The sequence below is a fragment of the Rhinoraja longicauda genome, chromosome 41 (assembly GCF_053455715.1).
Source record: "Rhinoraja longicauda isolate Sanriku21f chromosome 41, sRhiLon1.1, whole genome shotgun sequence".
In the NCBI taxonomy this organism is placed as follows: Eukaryota; Metazoa; Chordata; class Chondrichthyes; order Rajiformes; family Arhynchobatidae; genus Rhinoraja; species Rhinoraja longicauda.
In genome coordinates, this window is record NC_135993.1 from 13711274 (window position 1) to 13728773 (window position 17500).

The following is a 17500-nucleotide window of genomic DNA, read 5'->3' on the forward strand; positions in this document are numbered from 1 at the left end:
GACATATATAATTTTCTGTGAAGCAGAGTCTCAACCTGAAACATCATCCATTCCTTCTCTCCAGAGATGCTGCCTGTCCCACTGAGTTACTCCAGCTTTTTGAGTGTATCTTTATTTTCTACTTTTGCTGGATGTTGGATCCAATGTTGGATCCAGTTTAGTGCTCTCCGTCAGGTCCCACAGCACTTTATTATTTGATAGTCTGCCTTGCGGGACCTTGTCAAGATGTTTGTTAAATTAAAGTCATAGAAGTATACAACATGGAAACAGGCCCTTTGGCCCACCTTGTCTATGCCAACTTGGCATTCTGGACTAGTGCTATCTGCCCACATATGGCTCAAATTCTTCCAAAACCTTCCCATCCACAAAAAAAGATACAAAGTGCTGGAGTAACTCAGCAGGTCAGGTAGCATCTCTAGAGAACACGGAGAGGTGACGTTTCAGGTCAGGTCCCTTCTTCAGGCGGATTGTAGTAGAGGGGAGAATGCTGGAAGAGTGATGGGGTGGGGTTAAAGTCTGGCAAGTGATAGGTGGATACAGGTGAGGAGGGAGGGTGATTAACTGACGGTCAAGGAAAAGACAAAGTGTGTCTCCATAGGTAGGAAGAGGAAGGAGGATCTGCAACATGAATATAGGGAGTATGGGGAAAAGGCTGAAAAGCAGGACCTCTAGGATAGTTATCTCTGGTTTGCATCTAGTACCTCATGCTAGTAAGACTAAGAACAGAAAGATAAGGGAGATGAAAATGTGGCAGAGGAGTTGGTGCAGGGGGCAGGGATTTAGATTTCTAGACCATTGGGGTCTATTCTGGGGCAGAGGTGACCTGTACAAAAGGGACGGGTTGCACTTTAACTGGAGGGGTACCAACATCCTGGCAGGCTGGTTTGCTCATGCTACATGGGTGGGTTTAAACTAGATTGGCAGGGGTGGTGAGATCACATCCAGGACAGAGGCAGGTGAGAGGTTAGAAATTGGTATGGAGGGTGGTGAGAAAAGGTTTAGAGGACATAATAGACCGGAGGCAGGCGGGGAGCAGGGTAGGAAGGATGGTTTCAACCATGTATTTTAATGCAAGGGGCCTGACGGGTTAGGCAGATGAACAGAGCATGGATAGGTAAGTGTGACTGGGACATTGTAGCCGTTACTAAAACTTGCTTAAGGGAGGGGCAGGACTGGCAGCTCAATGTTCCGTGGTACAGGACTTTATAAATATATAAGGGAGAAAAGGGTAACTCGAGAGAGAGAGAGAGCGAGACCCCTCAGGAATCAACTCTGTGAAGAGCCACAGGAGATGGGCAAGGTCACCAATTAGTATTTCTCCTCTGTATCTAATGAGGAGAAATACAAGATGATGGAGGAACTTGAGGCAATCAATGGAAGTGTCTTGAGAGCAGTCAGTGTTACGGTCGAAGAGGTGCTGAAGGTACTATCATGTATGCAGTTAGACAAATGTCCAGGGCCTGATTCAAGGACTTTGTGCGAAACGAAAGAGGAAATTGCGGGAGTTCTGGTTGAAATTTACAAGTCGTCTTTAAATACAGGAGAGGTGCCAGAAGACTGGACGGTGGCAAATGTTGTGTCAAGAAGGACTGCAGGGAAATTTGAGGAAGAACATCCTTGCTATTGAGGCAGTGCAGCATAGGTTCACGAGGTTAATCCCTGGGATTGCGGGACTGTCATATGATGAAAGATTGGAAAGACTGGGCTTGTATTCACTCGAATTTAGAAGGATGAGAAAGAATCTTATAGAAATGGTAAAACTATAATAGTACTGTACAAGCTGGATGCAGGAAAAATGTTCTCATTGTGGGGGAGTCCAGAACCAGGGGCCACAGTCTAAGCATAAAGGGGAGGACATTTAAAACTGAGATGAGAAAAAAACTTTTTCACCCGGAGAGATGTGAATTTGTGGAATTATCTGCCACAGAAGGCAGTGGAGCCCAATTCACTGGATGAATTAAATAGAGGGTTAGACAGAGCTCAAAGGGCTAGTGGAATCAAGGGATATTAAGGGGCAGAGTGTCAGAATCTTTTCCCCTGGGTGGAAATGTCAAAGACTGAAGGGCATAGGTTTGAGGTGAGAGGGGCAAAGTTTAAAGGAGATGTTAGAGAGAGAGTGGTGAGTGCCTGGATTGGTGGTGAAGGGAGATAGAATAGTGGCACTCACGAGGTTTTTAGATGGAAATATAGGGAATAGAGGGATATGGATCATGTGCAGGCAGAGGAGATTAGTTTAACTTGGTACCATGTCTGACACCAGCATGGTGGGCCGAAGGGCCTGTTCCTCTGCAGTGCAGATTCAAGGACTTTGTGGGAAACTAGAGAGGAAATTGCGGGAGTTCTGGTTGAAATTTACAAGTCGTCTTTAAATACAGGAGAGGTGCCAGAAGACTGGAGGGTGGCAAATGTTGTGTCAAGAAGGACTGCAGGGAAATTGCTGGGAACTATAGGTTAGTGAACTTAACATCTGTTGTTGGAAAGTTATTAGAGAGTTTTCTGAGTGAAAGGATATACAGGCATTTAGATGGACAAGGGCTGATTAGGGATAGTCAACATGGTTTTGTACATGGGAGGTTTTGCCTCACAAATCTGACTGACGTTTTTGAACACATGACCAAAAAGGTTGATGAGGGCAGATGTTGTATATTTGGACTTCTGCAAAGCATTCGACAAGCTTCTGCACAGTAGTTTGCAAGGGATGCAAGGAGAGATAGCTGAATGGATAGAAAATTGGATTCATGGAAGGAAGCAGAGAGTGATGGTGGAAGATTGCTTCTCCGACTGGAGGCCTGTGACTAGTGGTGTGCCTCAGGGTTCGGTGTTGGGCCCGTTACTGTTTGTTATCTATATCAATGATTTGGATGAGAACATACATGGCAAGATTAGCAAGATTGCAGATGATAAAAAAGTGGGTAATTTTTCAGATAGTGAAGATGGTTGTGAAAAATTGCAGCAGGATCTTGATTGATTGGCCAGATGGGTTGAGGAATGGTTGATGGAATTTAACAAAGAGAAATGTGAGGTGCTGCATTTTGGGAAGTCTAACATGGGCAGGACCTTCACAGAGAATGGTATGGCTCCGGGGAATTTTGCAGAGCAGAGGAATTTAGCAGTGCAAGTGCATGGTTCCTTGAAGTTGGAGTCATGGGTAGATAGGGTGGTCAAAAAGGCTTTTCGCACATTGGCCTTCATCAGTCAGAGTGTTGAGTATAGAGGTTGGGAGGTCATGTTGCAGTTGTAAAAGACCATGGTGAGGCCACATTTAGAGTACTGTTCAGTTCTGGGCACCATGTTATAGGAAAGATGTTGTCAAACTGGAGAGGGGACAGAGAAGATTTATGAGAATGCTGCCAGGACTAGAGGGTCTGAGCTATAGGCAGAGCTGGAGTAGACTGGGACTCTATTCCTCAGAGTGCAGGAGGATGAGGGGTGATCTTACAGAGGTGTATATTCATGAGAGGAATGGATCGGCTAGATGCACAAAGTCTCCTGTACAGAGTAGGTGAATCGAGAACTAGAGGACATAGGTTTGTGAAGGGGAAAAGATTTAATAGGAGCCTGAGGGGTGGCGGGTGTATTTTAACAAGCTGCCAGAGGAGGCAGGACTTTCCCAATGATTAAGAAACAGACAGACATGGATAGGAGAGGTTTGGAGGGATATGGGCCAAATGCAGGCAAGTGGGACTGGTGCAGCTGGGATGTTGGCCGGTGTGGGCAAGTTGCATTGAAAGGCCTATTTCCCCGCTGTACCAATCTATGACTCTATGACTCTATACTTCCTCCCTCACCTCTATCCAGGAACCCCAGCTGTTCTTCCAGGTGAGACAGAGGTTTACACAACCTCATCGACTGAATTTGCAGATGATACTAAGTTGGGGGGTAGTGTGAATTGTGAGGAAGATGCAATAAGGCTGCAGGGTGACTTGGACAGGTTGTGTGAGTGGGCGGATACATGGCAGATGCAGTTTAATGTAGATAAGTGTGAGGTTATTCACTTTGGAAGTAAGAATAGAAAGGCAGATTATTATCTGAATGGTGTCAAGTTAGGAGGAGCGGGAGTTCAACGAGATCTGGGTGTCCTAGTGCATCAGTCAATGAAAGGAAGCATGCAGGTACAGCAGGCAGTGAAGAAAGCCAATGGAATGTTGGCCTTCGTAACAAGAGGAGTTGAGTACAGGAGCAAAGAGGTCCTTCTACAGTTGTACCGGGCCCTGGTGAGACCGCACCTGGAGTACTGTGTGCAGTTTTGGTCTCCAAATTTGAGGAAGGATATTCTTGCTATGGAGGGCGTGCAGCGTAGGTTCACTAGGTTAATTCCCAGAATGGCGGGACTGTCGTATGTTGAAAGGCTGGAGCGATTGGGCTTGTATACACTGGAATTTAGAAGGATGAGGGGGGATCTTATTGAAACATACAAGATAATTAGGGGATTGGACACATTAGAGGCAGATAACATGTTCCCAATGTTGGGGGAGTCCAGAACAAGGGGCCACAGTTTGAGAATAAGGGGTAGGCCATTTATAACGGAGATGAGGAAGAACTTTTTCAGTCAGAGGGTGTTGAAGGTGTGGAATTCTCTGCCTCAGAAGGCAGTGGAGGCCAGTTCGTTGGATGCTTTCAAGAGAGAGCTGGATAGAGCTCTTAAGGATAGCGGAGTGAGGTGGTATGGGGAGAAGGCAGGAACGGGGTACTGATTGAGAGTGATCAGCCATGATCGCATTGAATGCCGGTGCTGGCTCGAAGGGCTGAATGGCCTACTCCTGCACCTATTGTCTATTGTCTATTGTCTATAATCCGATGTGGCCTCCATTAGATCGGCGAGATTAAGTGACCATTTCAACAAACACTTGCGCTGGATCTGCCAAGGCTTGTTGGATGTCCCAGTTGCAAACCACTTTAACTCCACACCTTATACTGACCTTACTGTCCTGCTCCATCCCAGCTTCATTACCTTTCCCCGTCCTCTTCTGTGCATCTTCTAACCTTACTTCACACTTTTCATCTGTAGTCTTGTCCACCCATCTGCCCATCAAAACCTTCCCCTTACCTGTATCTGACTATCACTTGACAGAATTTGCCCTGCCTGGATAGTTCTTCCACCTATTAGAATATTGTGTTCCGTTCTGGGCACCATGTTATAGGAAAGATATTGTCAAGCTTGAAAGAGTTCAGAAAAGATTTGCGAGGATGTTGCCAGGACTAGAAGGTGTGAGCTGTAGGGAGAGGTTGAGTAGGCTGGGTCTCTATTCCATGGAGTGCAGGAGGATGAGAGGTGATCTTATAGAGGTGTACAAAATCATGAGAGCAATAGATCGGGTAGATGCACAGAGTCTCTTGCCCAGACTAGGGGAATCGAGGACGAAAGGACATAGGTTCAAGGTGAAGGGGAAAAGATTTAATAGGGTTCCGAGGGTGGTGAGTGAATGGAACAAGCTGCCAGAGGAGGTAGTTGAGGCTTTGACTATCCGATTGTTTAGGAAACAGTTAGACAGGTACATGGATAGGACTGGTTTGGAGGGATAAGGACCAAGCGCAGGCAAGTGGGACTAGTGTAGCCGGGACATTGTTGGCTAGTGTGGGCAAGTTGGGCCAAATGGCCTATTGCCCTTCATAGAGTCATAGAGTCATTGAGTCATAGAGTCATACCCAGTCTTGATTTTCCTACTGTGTGTTTACCATATCAATTCCCATCATAATTTCATACACCTCTATAAGATAAAACTGTCATCCTCCTGAGCTCCAAGGAATAAAATCCTAGCCTGCTCAACCTCTTCCTGTAGCACAGTCCCTCGGGTCCTGGCAACATATTTGTAAATCTTCTCTGCACTCTTTCTAGCTTAATAACTTCCTTCCTATAGCAGATGACCAAAACTGAACACCAGACTCCAAATGCTCCATCAACATCTTGTACTACTCTAATATCCTGACCTCCATATTCAATACCCTGACTGATGAAAGCCAATGTACCAAAAGCCTTTTGACCACAACTAATCTTGTGATGACACTTTCAAGGGACTATGCACTTGCATTACTAGGTCCCTTTGCCCTGCAACACTTCCCAGATCCTTCCCATACACTGTGAAAACCCTGTCCTGGTTTTACTTCCCAAAGAGCAACGCCTTGCACTTATCTGCAATAAACCCCATTAACTTTTCCTCAACCCACTTGTCCAACTGATCAAGATCTTGTTGTAATTTTTGATAATCGTCTTTGTTACAATACCACCCACTTTAGTATCATCTGCAAACATACTAGTCATGCTTTCTACATTCTCATCCAAAACATTGACATAGACCACAAACAACACTGATCCCTGAGGCACACCACTAATCATAGGCCTCCAGTCTGGAAACAACCTTCCCTCATCACCCTCTGCTTCCTTTCACAAAGCCAATAATCTATCCAGTCGGCTAGCTCTCCCTGGATCCCATGCGATCTAACGTCACAGAGAAGCCTATAATGTGGAACCTAATCAAATGCCTTGCTGAGCATATAGACAATGTCTATGGCTTTGCTCTCATCAACCTTTCGGTTCCTTCTTCAATAAGTTCAATCAAATTTTTGCGAGATGAATTCCCAAGTACGGACTATGCCGACTATCCCTAACCAGTCTCTGTCTATCCAAATGTGAGTGCTTAATTTAGGTTTAGAGAAACAGCGCGGAAACAGACCCTACGGCCAATCGGATCCACGCCGACAAGCGATCCCCGCACATTAACACTATCCTACACCCACTAGGGACAATTTGTACATTTACCAAGCCAATTAACCTACAAACCTGTACGTCTTTGGAGTGTGGAGGAAACCGATGGTCTCAGAGAAAACCCATGCAGGACAGGGGGAGAACGTACAAACTCCGTACAGACAGCACCCATAGTCGGAATTGAACCCGGGTCTCCGACGCTGCATTCGTTGTAAGGCAGCAACTCTACCACTGCTCCACTGTGACTGCTCATATTTCAGCCAAGGCACCTGCAATTTCTTCTCTTGTTTCCTACGGTGTGTTTGGCTATATCTGATCATACACCTGCGTACGCCTTAGGACGTCCAGCATCTCCTCAACCATAATAAGTACCGCCCGCGGCATTGCCATTTACTGTCCCAAGTTCCCCCATCTTCACATATTTTTCCAATGGTAAAAACAAAGGAGAAATACTCATTGAGGACCATGCCCATCACCGACAGAGATGTGTTTAGTTTCTAAGGGTCCCCATTCTCCCTTTAGTTACCCTCTTTCCCTTTATGTATCTCTTTGGATTTTCCTTAATATTATTTGCCACAGCTATCTTGTTGCCTTCTTTATATCCTTCGTATGTATGATCCTTATTTCCAGAACTTGTTTGGACCATTCATAGTTCTTTCATATTGAATTAAAATTGCACCACACATAATGTGACTGAGGATTCCAGAAATCATTGTAAATATCAATCTTCAAACCTCATACCTTTCTGTTTGTAGTTAAGCTTGCAATTTCACTCAGAATCTTCATGGAACCCATGAGAAAGGGGATGTGGCCTGATAAAACCTGCCAAAAGGACAAGAAACAACAAGAGCTTAACGCATGGAGCAGAACTGATAAAGCAGAGAAATCAGTGTCGGTGCTGGGGCCACTACTCTTCACGTTGTATATTAATGATTTGGACGAGAGGATTAAAGGTTTTGTGGCCAAGTTTGCGGATGACGCGGAAATGGGGGGAAGGCCAGGTAGTGTAGAGAAAGCAGGGACTCTGCAGGAGACCTTGGACAGGTTGGGAGAGTGGGCAGAGAAGTGGCAGATGGAATATAGTGTAGCAAAATGTGGTGTCATGCATTTTGGTAGTAGGAATAAAGGCGTAGACTATTTTCTAAATGGGGAGAGAATCCAGAAATCAGAGGTGCAGAGGGACTTGGGAGTGCTAATGCAGGATTCCCTAAAAGTTCACAGGGAGAACGTGCAAACTCCACACAAACAGCACCTGAGGTCAGGATTGAACCTGGATCTCTAGCGCTGTGAAACAGCCGCTCTACCAGTTGTGCCACTCTGCCGCATCAGTCAGTGGTAGATAGAGGTGGAGGGGTGTAGCCAAATTACAGAGAGGTGTAATAGGAATAAATTTATCTTGGCGGATTTACAACTTCTCCAATATTAACTGCGATCACCTCAGTGAAAGGTCGAGAGGGGGTGAGAACCTTGAAAGTAAATCAGGAAAGCTTTTTGAACGAGCATGTAAGTTCTACAGAGATAGAACATAGAACAGTACAGCACAGGAACAAACCTAGGTCTCTGGCGCTGTGAGGCAGCAGCTCCACTAGCTGTGCCACTGTGCTGCCTTCTGCCGGATGACCAGGGAACAGTGAATGCTTTTCCTTTATTCAAGAAGGGCAGCAGGGATAAGGCAGGTAATGACAGCCCAGGAGTCTAACGTCAGTGGTGGAGAGTGCTGAGCGACAGGATTCATCTGCATTTGGAAAGGCAGGGATTGATCAGTGATAGTCAGCAGGAATTTGCTGGGTGATGCCGTCTGGCCTGTCTGGCTGATTGTTTCATTTTTCATCTGGGTTCATTTTGGGGAATTTTTCTGTTTATACATGTGAATGATTTGAATGTGGATATAGGAAGCAAGATCAAAAAGTTCACAGATAACCTGAAGATTGGTGTAGTTGTGGAGGGCAGCCTTTGGCTATTGGGCGATAACCATGTGGTAAAATGGGCTGAGAAATGGCAGATGGACTTTAATCATAATAAATGAGAGGCAATGCAGATGACACAAAGCTGGGTGGCAGTGTGAGCTGCGAGGAGGATGCTACTGTATGTGGCTGCAGGGTGACTTGGATTAGTTGGGTGAGCGGGCAGAAGCACGGCAGATACAGTATAATGTGGATAAATGTGAGGTTATCCGCTTTGGTGGAAAGAACAGGAAGGCAGATTATTATCTGAATGGTGTCAGATTAGGAAAAAGGGAAATGCAATGAGAACTGGGTGTGCTTGTACATCAGTCACTGAAAGTAAGCATGCAGGTACAGCAGGCAGTGAAGAAAGCGAATGACATGTTGGCCTTCATTGCAAGAGGATTTGAGTTTAGGAGTAAAGAGGTCTTACTGCAGTTGTACAGGGCCCTGGTGAGACCATACCTGGAGTATAGTGTGCAATTTTGGTCTCCTAATTTGAGGAAGGACATTATTGCTATTGAGGGAGTGTAGCGTAGGTTCACCAGGTTAATTCCTGGGATGGCGGGACTGACATATGTAAAAGACTGGACTTGTATTCACTGGAATTTGGAAGGATGAGAAGGAATCTTATAAAAACATATAAAATTCTTAAAGCATTGGACAGGCTAGATGCAGGAAAAATGTTCCCCATTTAGGGGAGTTCAGAAACAGGGGTCACAGTTTAAGAATAAGGGCTAGGCCATTTATGACAGAAAAACATAGAAACATAGAGAATAGGTGCAGGAGGTGGCCATTTGGCCCTTCGAGCCAGCACCACCATTCATTGTGATCATGGCTGATCATCTACAATCAATACCCTGTGCCTGCCTTCTCCCCATATCCCTTGATTCCTCTAGCCCCTAGAGCTCTATCTAACTCTTTTAAATTCATCCAGTGAATTGGCTTCCACTGCCTTCTGTGGCAGAGAATTCCACAAATTCACAACTCTGGGTGAAAATGTTTCTTCTCACCACAGTTTTAAATGACCTCCCCTTTATTCGTGGACTGTGTCCCCTGGTTCTGGACTCCCCCAACATTGGGAACATTTTTCCTGCATCTAGCTTGTCTAGTCCTTTTATAATTTTATAAGTCTCTGAAAAACTTTTTCACCAGAGAGTTGTGTATCTGTGGAATTCTCTGCCACAGAAGGCAGTGGAGGCCAATTCACTGGATGTTTTCAAGAGAGAGTTTGATTTAGCTCTTAGTGCTAAAGGAATCAAGAGATATGGGAAAAAAGCAGGAACGGGGTACTGATTTTAGATGATCAGCCATGACCATATTGAATGACCGTGCTGGCTCAAAGGGCCAAATGGCCTACTCCTGCGCCTATTTTTCTATGTTTCTATGCAATGCATATAGGGAATACTGATGAGGCTCGGATAAGTACCATGGAAAACAAAGTCCATGGGAGTGTTGAAGAACAGAGAGACCTTGGTGATCCAGAGATCCTTGTATGTGGCAGCACACTAGATAACGTAGTTTAGAACACATGGGTCAGACCTCTGCTCGAGTTCTGGTCTGGTCAACACAGCATTGGAAGGACGTGACAGCACTGGAGAGGGTGCAGAGGAGATTCATCGGGTTGTGTCTGGGACAGAGTGTTCCCGTTATAAGGAGAGAGAGAGAAGCTGAGGCTTTTTACCCTGGAGTATAGGAGGATGAAGGGGGTCTATTTAGAGGTTGATAACATCACAAGAGGCAAGATGAGGTAGATAGCCACAGTTTTTTCCCCAGGGTAGGGGTGTCTAAAACTGGAGGGCATCGATTTAAGGTGAGGGGGGAAAGATTTATTAGATGAAAGCTTTTCACTCATAGAGTCATTGAGTGACATAGTCTGGAAACAGGGCCTTCATCCCAACTTGCCTCATGTCCCAGCTACACTTGTCCCACCTTCCTGGGTTTGGTCCACATCTCTCCAAATCTGTCCTGTCCAGGTATCTGTCTAACTTTTTCTTAAACTTTGGGATAATCCCAGCCTCAACTACCTCCTCTGGCAGCTTGTTCCATACACCCACCATGCATTGTGTGAAAAAGTTACCCCTCAGTCCTATTAATTCTTTTCCCCTTCACCTTAAACCTATGTCCTCTGGTCCTCGATTCACATAGTCTGGGCAAGAGACAGTGCATCTAACTGATCTATTCCTCTCATGATTTTATACACCTTTATAAGATCACCCCTCATCCTCCTGCTCTCCAAGGAATAGAGTCCCAACCTTCCCGTCCTCTCCCCATAATCCTGGCAACATCCTCTTAAATCTTCTCTGTATCATTTTCAGCTGGACAACATCTTTCCGAGAACGTGGTAGCTAGAAACGAGCGCAATATTCTAAATGCGGCCTCACGAACATATTATACAACTGCAATATGACCTCACAACTTCTATCTGTAATACTCTGACCGATGAAGGCCAATGTGCCAAAAGCCTTCTTAACCACCCTGCGACTCCACCTTCAAGGAACCATGCACCTGCACTCCAGGATCCCACTGCTGCACAACACTCCCCAGAGCCCTACCATTCACTGTGTCGGTCCTGTCCATGTTAGAGTTCCCAAAATGCAACACCTCAAGTTTCTCTGTATTAAATTCCATCCAACATTCCTCGGCCCACCTGGCCAATCTATCAAGATTTTGCTGCAATTTTTCACAACCATCTTCACTATCTGCAAAATCACCTAATTTTATATAATCGGCAAACTTGCTAATATTGCCATGTATCGTCTCATCCAAATCATTGATATAGATGACAAACAGTAATGGGCACAGCACTGAACCCTGAGTCCATCTAAATGCCCCTATATCCTACCCTCAGAACGGTTTCTTGTAACTTTCCTAGTGCAGATGTTAACCACACTAGCCAATAGATCCCAGTATTTTCCCTGATCCCTTCTTACCACCCTCCAGTCTTCCAGCACCTCTCCAGTATTTAAAGACGACTCGTTAATTTCAACCAGGACTCCCACAATTTCCTCTCTCGTTCCCCACAATGTCCTTGGATATGTCTGATCAGGTCCTGGAGATTTGTCTACCTTCATACATGATAGTACTGTAGGGACATAGGGATTGGCCAGGTAGTAGAACCCTCGGATTGGTTTACGGTCACTGGGTGAGGGAGCGCGGGGTATTTAAATGCCTGGCACCAAACTGTAGATAGAGATTAGATTAGTGAGCGAAGTTAGTGTAGTCCAAGAAGAAGTGCGTTGCGTTTGTCACGGGTTTTATACCAATAAAGTATTTGGATAATACCGCTCGTTTGGACTCACTACATTGGTGACCTCGAACGTAAGAAGCAAGCAGCAGCATGTCGCAGGCGGGAGCGAGCGCGGGCGAGATTCATCTACCGCCGTTCTGGGCCCATCAGCCGCACCTGTGGTTTGTGCAGGCAGAATCACAGTTCCATCTTAAAAAGGTGGAGGAAGACCAGGAGAAGTACCACCACCTGGTGAGCTGTCTGCAGGCGGAGGTGGCTGCGCGGGTCAGCCGATACCTGACCAGTCCACCCCAAACGAACCAGTACGTGGGGCTCAAGAAGCTCCTGCTGCGGACCTTCGGCTGGGCCCAGAGCCAGCGGGCTCTGAAGCTCCTCCATTTGCCAGACCTGGGGCAGCGGCTGCCGTCGGAGTTGATGTCCGAGATGCTGACTTTGGCGGGCGACCATCAGCCGTGCATGATATTTGAAGCGGCCTTTCGGGAGAAGCTACCTGGGGACGTCAGGTTGGTGTTGGCGGACGTCTCTTTTGAAGATCCGGTAGCGTTCGCCGAGAAGGCCGACACGCTCGTTAGGGAGCGCAACACCCGAGACGGCTCCGTTAACCGGGTCTCGAGGCCCAGCGGCAGTCGGGGGTACGGCCGGGAGAGCGATGCATCGGCCGCTATTTCGCAGTCGGCCCGCTAAGAGAGGGCGGCGGCGCCTGTTCATTGGCAGCGGGCTCGACCAACAGAGCCGGATAGGCGTGGCTGGTGCTCTTTCCATCGGCGGTGGGGCAGCGAGGCACGAAGCTGTAGATCCCCGTGCTCGTTTCCGGGAAACGTCTGGGCCGATCAACTGTAGAGGCAGTCTCGATTGGCCGTAACCACCGCCTCTACGCTACGGATCAGAGTACCGGGATCGTTTTCCTAGTGGATACGGGAGCGGTCGTAAGTATTGTGCCCCCCTATGACTGTGAAGTTCGAGTGGGGGAAAAGGGCCCGCCCCTAATTGCAGTGAATGGTAGCACCATCCGTACATACGGTAAAAGGACTATGTCCCTGTCCTTCGAGTCCAGGACTTACCGTTGGGAATTCATCGTTGCGGATGTGGGCCAGGCCATATTGGGTGCAGATTTTCTATGGGCGTTTTCTTTGGTCGCAGACGTCCGAGGGAGGGGCCTGCAGCCCTCGGCTGATGTACGGCCTCGGGGTACTGGACCAGAGGCTTCTACAAGCGCCGCCCCACCCAGCCTAGTTATCCAATCCATTACCACGGCTCCCGGTCAGTTCGATGCGGTCCTAGCCGACTTCCCGCAGCTCCTCGTCCAGCGTTTTGATTCACCTTCGGAGAAGCACGGGGTCGTCCATTTCATCCCAACCGAGGGGCCGCCGGTTTTTGCCCGGGCACGACGCCTCCCACCCGACAAGCTGGCCAAGGCGCGAGCGGAGTTCCTAAACTTGGAGAGGTTGGGAATTATTCGGCCTTCGAGTAGTCCGTGGGCCTCCGCCTTGCACATGGTTTCCAAAGCGTCTGGGGGGTGGAGACCATGTGGTGACTTCCGTCGACTCAACGCGGCAACACGGCCGGACCGCTATCCGATTCCACACATTCAGGACTTTTCAGCTAGCCTGGAGGGGGCGACAATATTTTCAAAAATTGATTTGGTGCGGGGATACCATCAGATCCCGGTCCACCCGCCGGACATTCCAAAAACAGCGACCATTACTCCGTTCGGACTGTTTGAGTGGTTGCGTATGCCTTTCGGCCTTAAAAATGCAGCTCAGGCATTCCAGCGTCTGATGGACCGGGTGGGTCGAGGGTTGCCGTTTGTCTTTATTTATCTTGACGATATTTTGATTGCCAGCCGTTCGGTCCAGGAGCACTTGGTCCACCTCCGCACGGTGTTCCAGAGGCTGCAAGACCATGGCCTGATTCTCCATCCGGACAAATGCCAATTCGGCCTGCCGCGGTGGATTTTTTGGGTCATCGGGTTACACCGGCCGGTGCCACTCCTTTACCAGCTAAGGTGGACGCGGTCCGCTCTTTCCCCCGCCCGACTACCATCAAGGGCTTGCAGGAATTCGTGGGCATGGTCAATTTCTATCATCGGTTCGTGCCTGCAGCAGCTCGGGTTATGCGCCCCCTTTTTCAATGTCTCGCGGGTAACCCCGCTGAGTTGGTATGGTCCGTAGCTGCGGAGACGGCTTTTGTTGCGGTCAAACAGGCCCTCGCCAATGCCACCATGCTGGTGCACCCGCGCTCCTCCGCCCCCACAGCTCTGACGGTGGATGCCTCAGACGTGGCGGTGGGTGGGGTTTTGGAGCAGCAGGTCGACGGTAATTGGCAGCCTCTGGCGTTTTTCAGCAGGCAGCTCTCTCGAGCGGAGCTCAAGTACAGTGCGTTCGATAGGGAGCCCCTGGCCCTTTATTTAGCAGTCCGCCACTTCCGTTATTTTTTAGAAGGCCGTTCTTTCGTGGCCTACACGGATCACAAACCTCTGACATTCGCTTTTGCTAAGGTTTCTGATCCGTGGTCGGCTCGCCAGCAGCGGCACCTAACCCTGATTTCGGAGTTTACGACCGATGTCCGTCATATTGCGGGTAGGCTGAATGCCGTTGCTGATGCCCTGTCCCGGCCGGCCATTCTCTCCGTAGCTGTGGTTGGTAAACAGGTGGATTTCCAGGAGCTAGCGGAGGCTCAGCGCCTGGAAGGGACTGCCGCGGTGTACGCCTCCACAACCTCGGGACTGGGTTTGGAGCAGGTGGCGTGTGGCCCCACAGGTACCAAGTTGTGGTGTGACGTTTCCCTCCCACGCCCTAGCCCGGTGGTGTCTGCCGCTCTGCGGCGTAAGGTTTTTGAGGCCATTTATGGCCTGGCACATCCGTCCATCAGGGCGACTTCAGCCATGGTGGCTGACCGGTTTATCTGGCATGGCCTGCGAAAGCAGGTGGCAGCCTGGGCACGCGCCTGCATTCCGTGCCAGACCTCCAAAGTCCATCGTCATGTCCAGCCACCATACCAGAGATTTGAGGTTCCCCCCGTCCATTTTTTCCACATCCATGTGGATTTGGTGGGTCCATTGCCCTATTCTAGGGGTTACACTCACCTACTGATGGTGGTTGATCGGTTCACTCGTTGGCCGGAGGCGCTCCCGTTGTCGGACACCTCGGCGGCCTCCTGTGCACGGGCCCTGGCGTTGCATTGGGTGGCTCGTTTCGGGGTCCCGGCTATTATCACTACGGATCGGGGGGCCCAGTTCACCTCGTCCCTCTGGGCCGCGCTGGCACAGCTGTATGGCTCGCGCTTACAGCAGACCATCGCCTATCATCCCCAAGCCAACGGGATGGTTGAGCGTTTCCATCGGCAGCTGAAGGCGTCCCTCTGTGCTCGCCTGACTGGCTACGATTGGGCTGACCAGCTGCCTTGGGTCCTCCTCGGCATTCGTACGGCCCCGCGGGCTGAGCTGGGCACATCTTCGGCTGAGCTCGTCTACGGTTCGCCCCTGCGGGTGCCAGGCGACATTCTCCCTTCCACTCCCGCCTTGCCGCCATCCGTCACGTCAGTCTTGGGCTCCCTCCGGGAACGGGTGGGTTCTCTGGCTCCAGTCCCGACCTCCAGTCACGGAAGCACAGCAGTTCACGTTCCGTCGGAATTGCGGAGCTGTGATTTCGTGTTTCTTCGGAAAGATTGCCACCGCCCCCCTCTCCAGCCGCTTTACCAGGGCCCGTTCCAGGTGCTCAAAAGAGGGACTGTAACCTTCACCTTGCAGGTAGGAAATCGTCAGGAGCTTGTTTCAGTGTCCCGTCTCAAGCCGGCCCATTTGGACCAGGACCTCCCCGTGTCGGTGGCTCAGCCGCCGCGCCGGGGCCGGCCTGTGGCTGCTCGACCGGTCCCGCCAGCGGCGCCCAGTTTACCACCTCTTGGGCCTCCGCCGCCTATGGTTGGGCCCGGGCTGCCGTTGTTGATCAAGTGCCCCCCGTCACCTACACCCTCCACTCCAGTGGACTCCCCATCGCCTCCAGCGGCAGCGTCCACCCCGCCTCCTGTCACGCTGGGGGTATCGGTTTCCCCCCTCCGTACACGTTCTGGGCGGGAGGTTCGGGCGCCCGTGAGGTATGGTTTCGAGGGTTCTGGGGGGGGTCATGTAGGGACATAGGGATTGGCCAGGTAGTAGAACCCTCAGATTGGTTTACGGTCACGGGGTGAGGGAGCGCGGGGTATTTAAATGCCTGGCGCCAAACTGTAGATAGAGATTAGATTAGTGAGCGAAGTTAGTGTAGTCCAAGAAGAAGTGCGTTGCGTTTGTCACGGGTTTTATACCAATAAAGTATTTGGATAATACCGCTCGTTTGGACTCACTACAGTACCATCAATACTTCTTCCACCATAACACTGACAGCACTCAAGCCACTTCCATTGACTGCCCCAAGTTCCTCCATTCTCCTGTCTTTCTCCTCAGGAGGAGAGTATTTCTCCAGAGGAGAAATATTCATTGAGAACCTTGCCCATTTCCTGTGGCTCCACACAGAGTTGACCGCTTTGATTCCTGAAAGGTCCCACTCTCTCTCTAGTTACCCTTTCCTAGCACCTGGTCGATGCTAGTTACCTTTATGTATTTATAAAATCTCCTGGGATTGTCAATTAATGTTACCTGCCAGAGCAATCTCCCAGCCCCTTTTTGCCCTTATGATATCCTTTTTTGGTTTACTGCTTTGTTCCCTAAACGCCTCCGATAATGTGGTAATGATCCCAGCTGCCTATATCTGTCCCATGCATCCTTCTTATTCTGGACCAATGCCTCAATTTCCCTCATCAGCCAAGCTTCCTTACGTCAGAGAGTGGTGGGTGGTATCAGCCTCAAATATGTCTTCTGATTAGAAGGTGCCAGAGGATGTAGTTGAGGCAGGTATTAAAACAACATTTAAAAGACATTTGGCCATGATAGACACAAAAATCTGGAGTAACTCAGCGGGTCAGACAGCATCTCTGGAGAAAAGGAATATGTGACGTTTTGGGTCGAGACTTTTCTTCAGACCAAGAGATAATTTCAATCAAACTACTGGGATTGGTGCATGGCTGGGAAAGATTTAGAGGGATGTGGGCCAAATGCAAATAATTGGGACTGACTCATGGTTGGTATGGACAAGTTTGGCCTGAGGGCATGTTTCTTTGCTGTGTGACTGAAAAGTATTAAACACGAGAATACAACTGCTTTCGGTGCTGCAGTCTTGCTACATCACGATGCTTTAAAGCAACTCTACTCTCCAGTAAAGGAGCATGCTGCCACTTACACCATGGAGTGCTTCCTGTGCCATCGATCGGAAGGTGAGAATCACACCGATAATCATCATCCTCTTGAGAACGTTGTCAGAAGCTGCAACACACGAGAACAACAGCAGTCAGTCCCAAGGCAAATGACCAGATTCGTCAACCGCAGGAGAAACAACCGTGGGACTCATCCCAAGGACGGGAATGGTGTGGGACACAGGGATGGACGTGGGTGGATCTGAACCCATCGCCACGGAGATGGTGGGCAGCATTGTGCCCCGACCTTAACCAGTACCCTGCCACCCCGTGGACAGACTCGGGGACCTCCTGCAGACCAGGGGCTGCAGCAATGAGGCC

The 17500-nt window shown here is 49.0% G+C and overlaps 1 protein-coding gene across 2 annotated transcripts in view; it reads right to left on the reverse strand.

Annotated features, from left to right (window-relative positions):
- The window catches only part of LOC144611856 (nck-associated protein 1-like), a 136816-nt gene that overhangs the window by 14881 nt on the left and 104435 nt on the right, over nucleotides 1–17500 (reverse strand). For both annotated transcript variants that reach the window (XM_078431163.1, XM_078431161.1), the window contains exons 25-26: nucleotides 17167–17249; nucleotides 7445–7525 (exon numbers count right to left, since the gene is read on the reverse strand). In XM_078431163.1, coding sequence (XP_078287289.1) covers nucleotides 7445–7525; nucleotides 17167–17249 — 164 coding nt within the window. The remainder of the gene's footprint in view (nucleotides 1–7444; nucleotides 7526–17166; nucleotides 17250–17500) is intronic.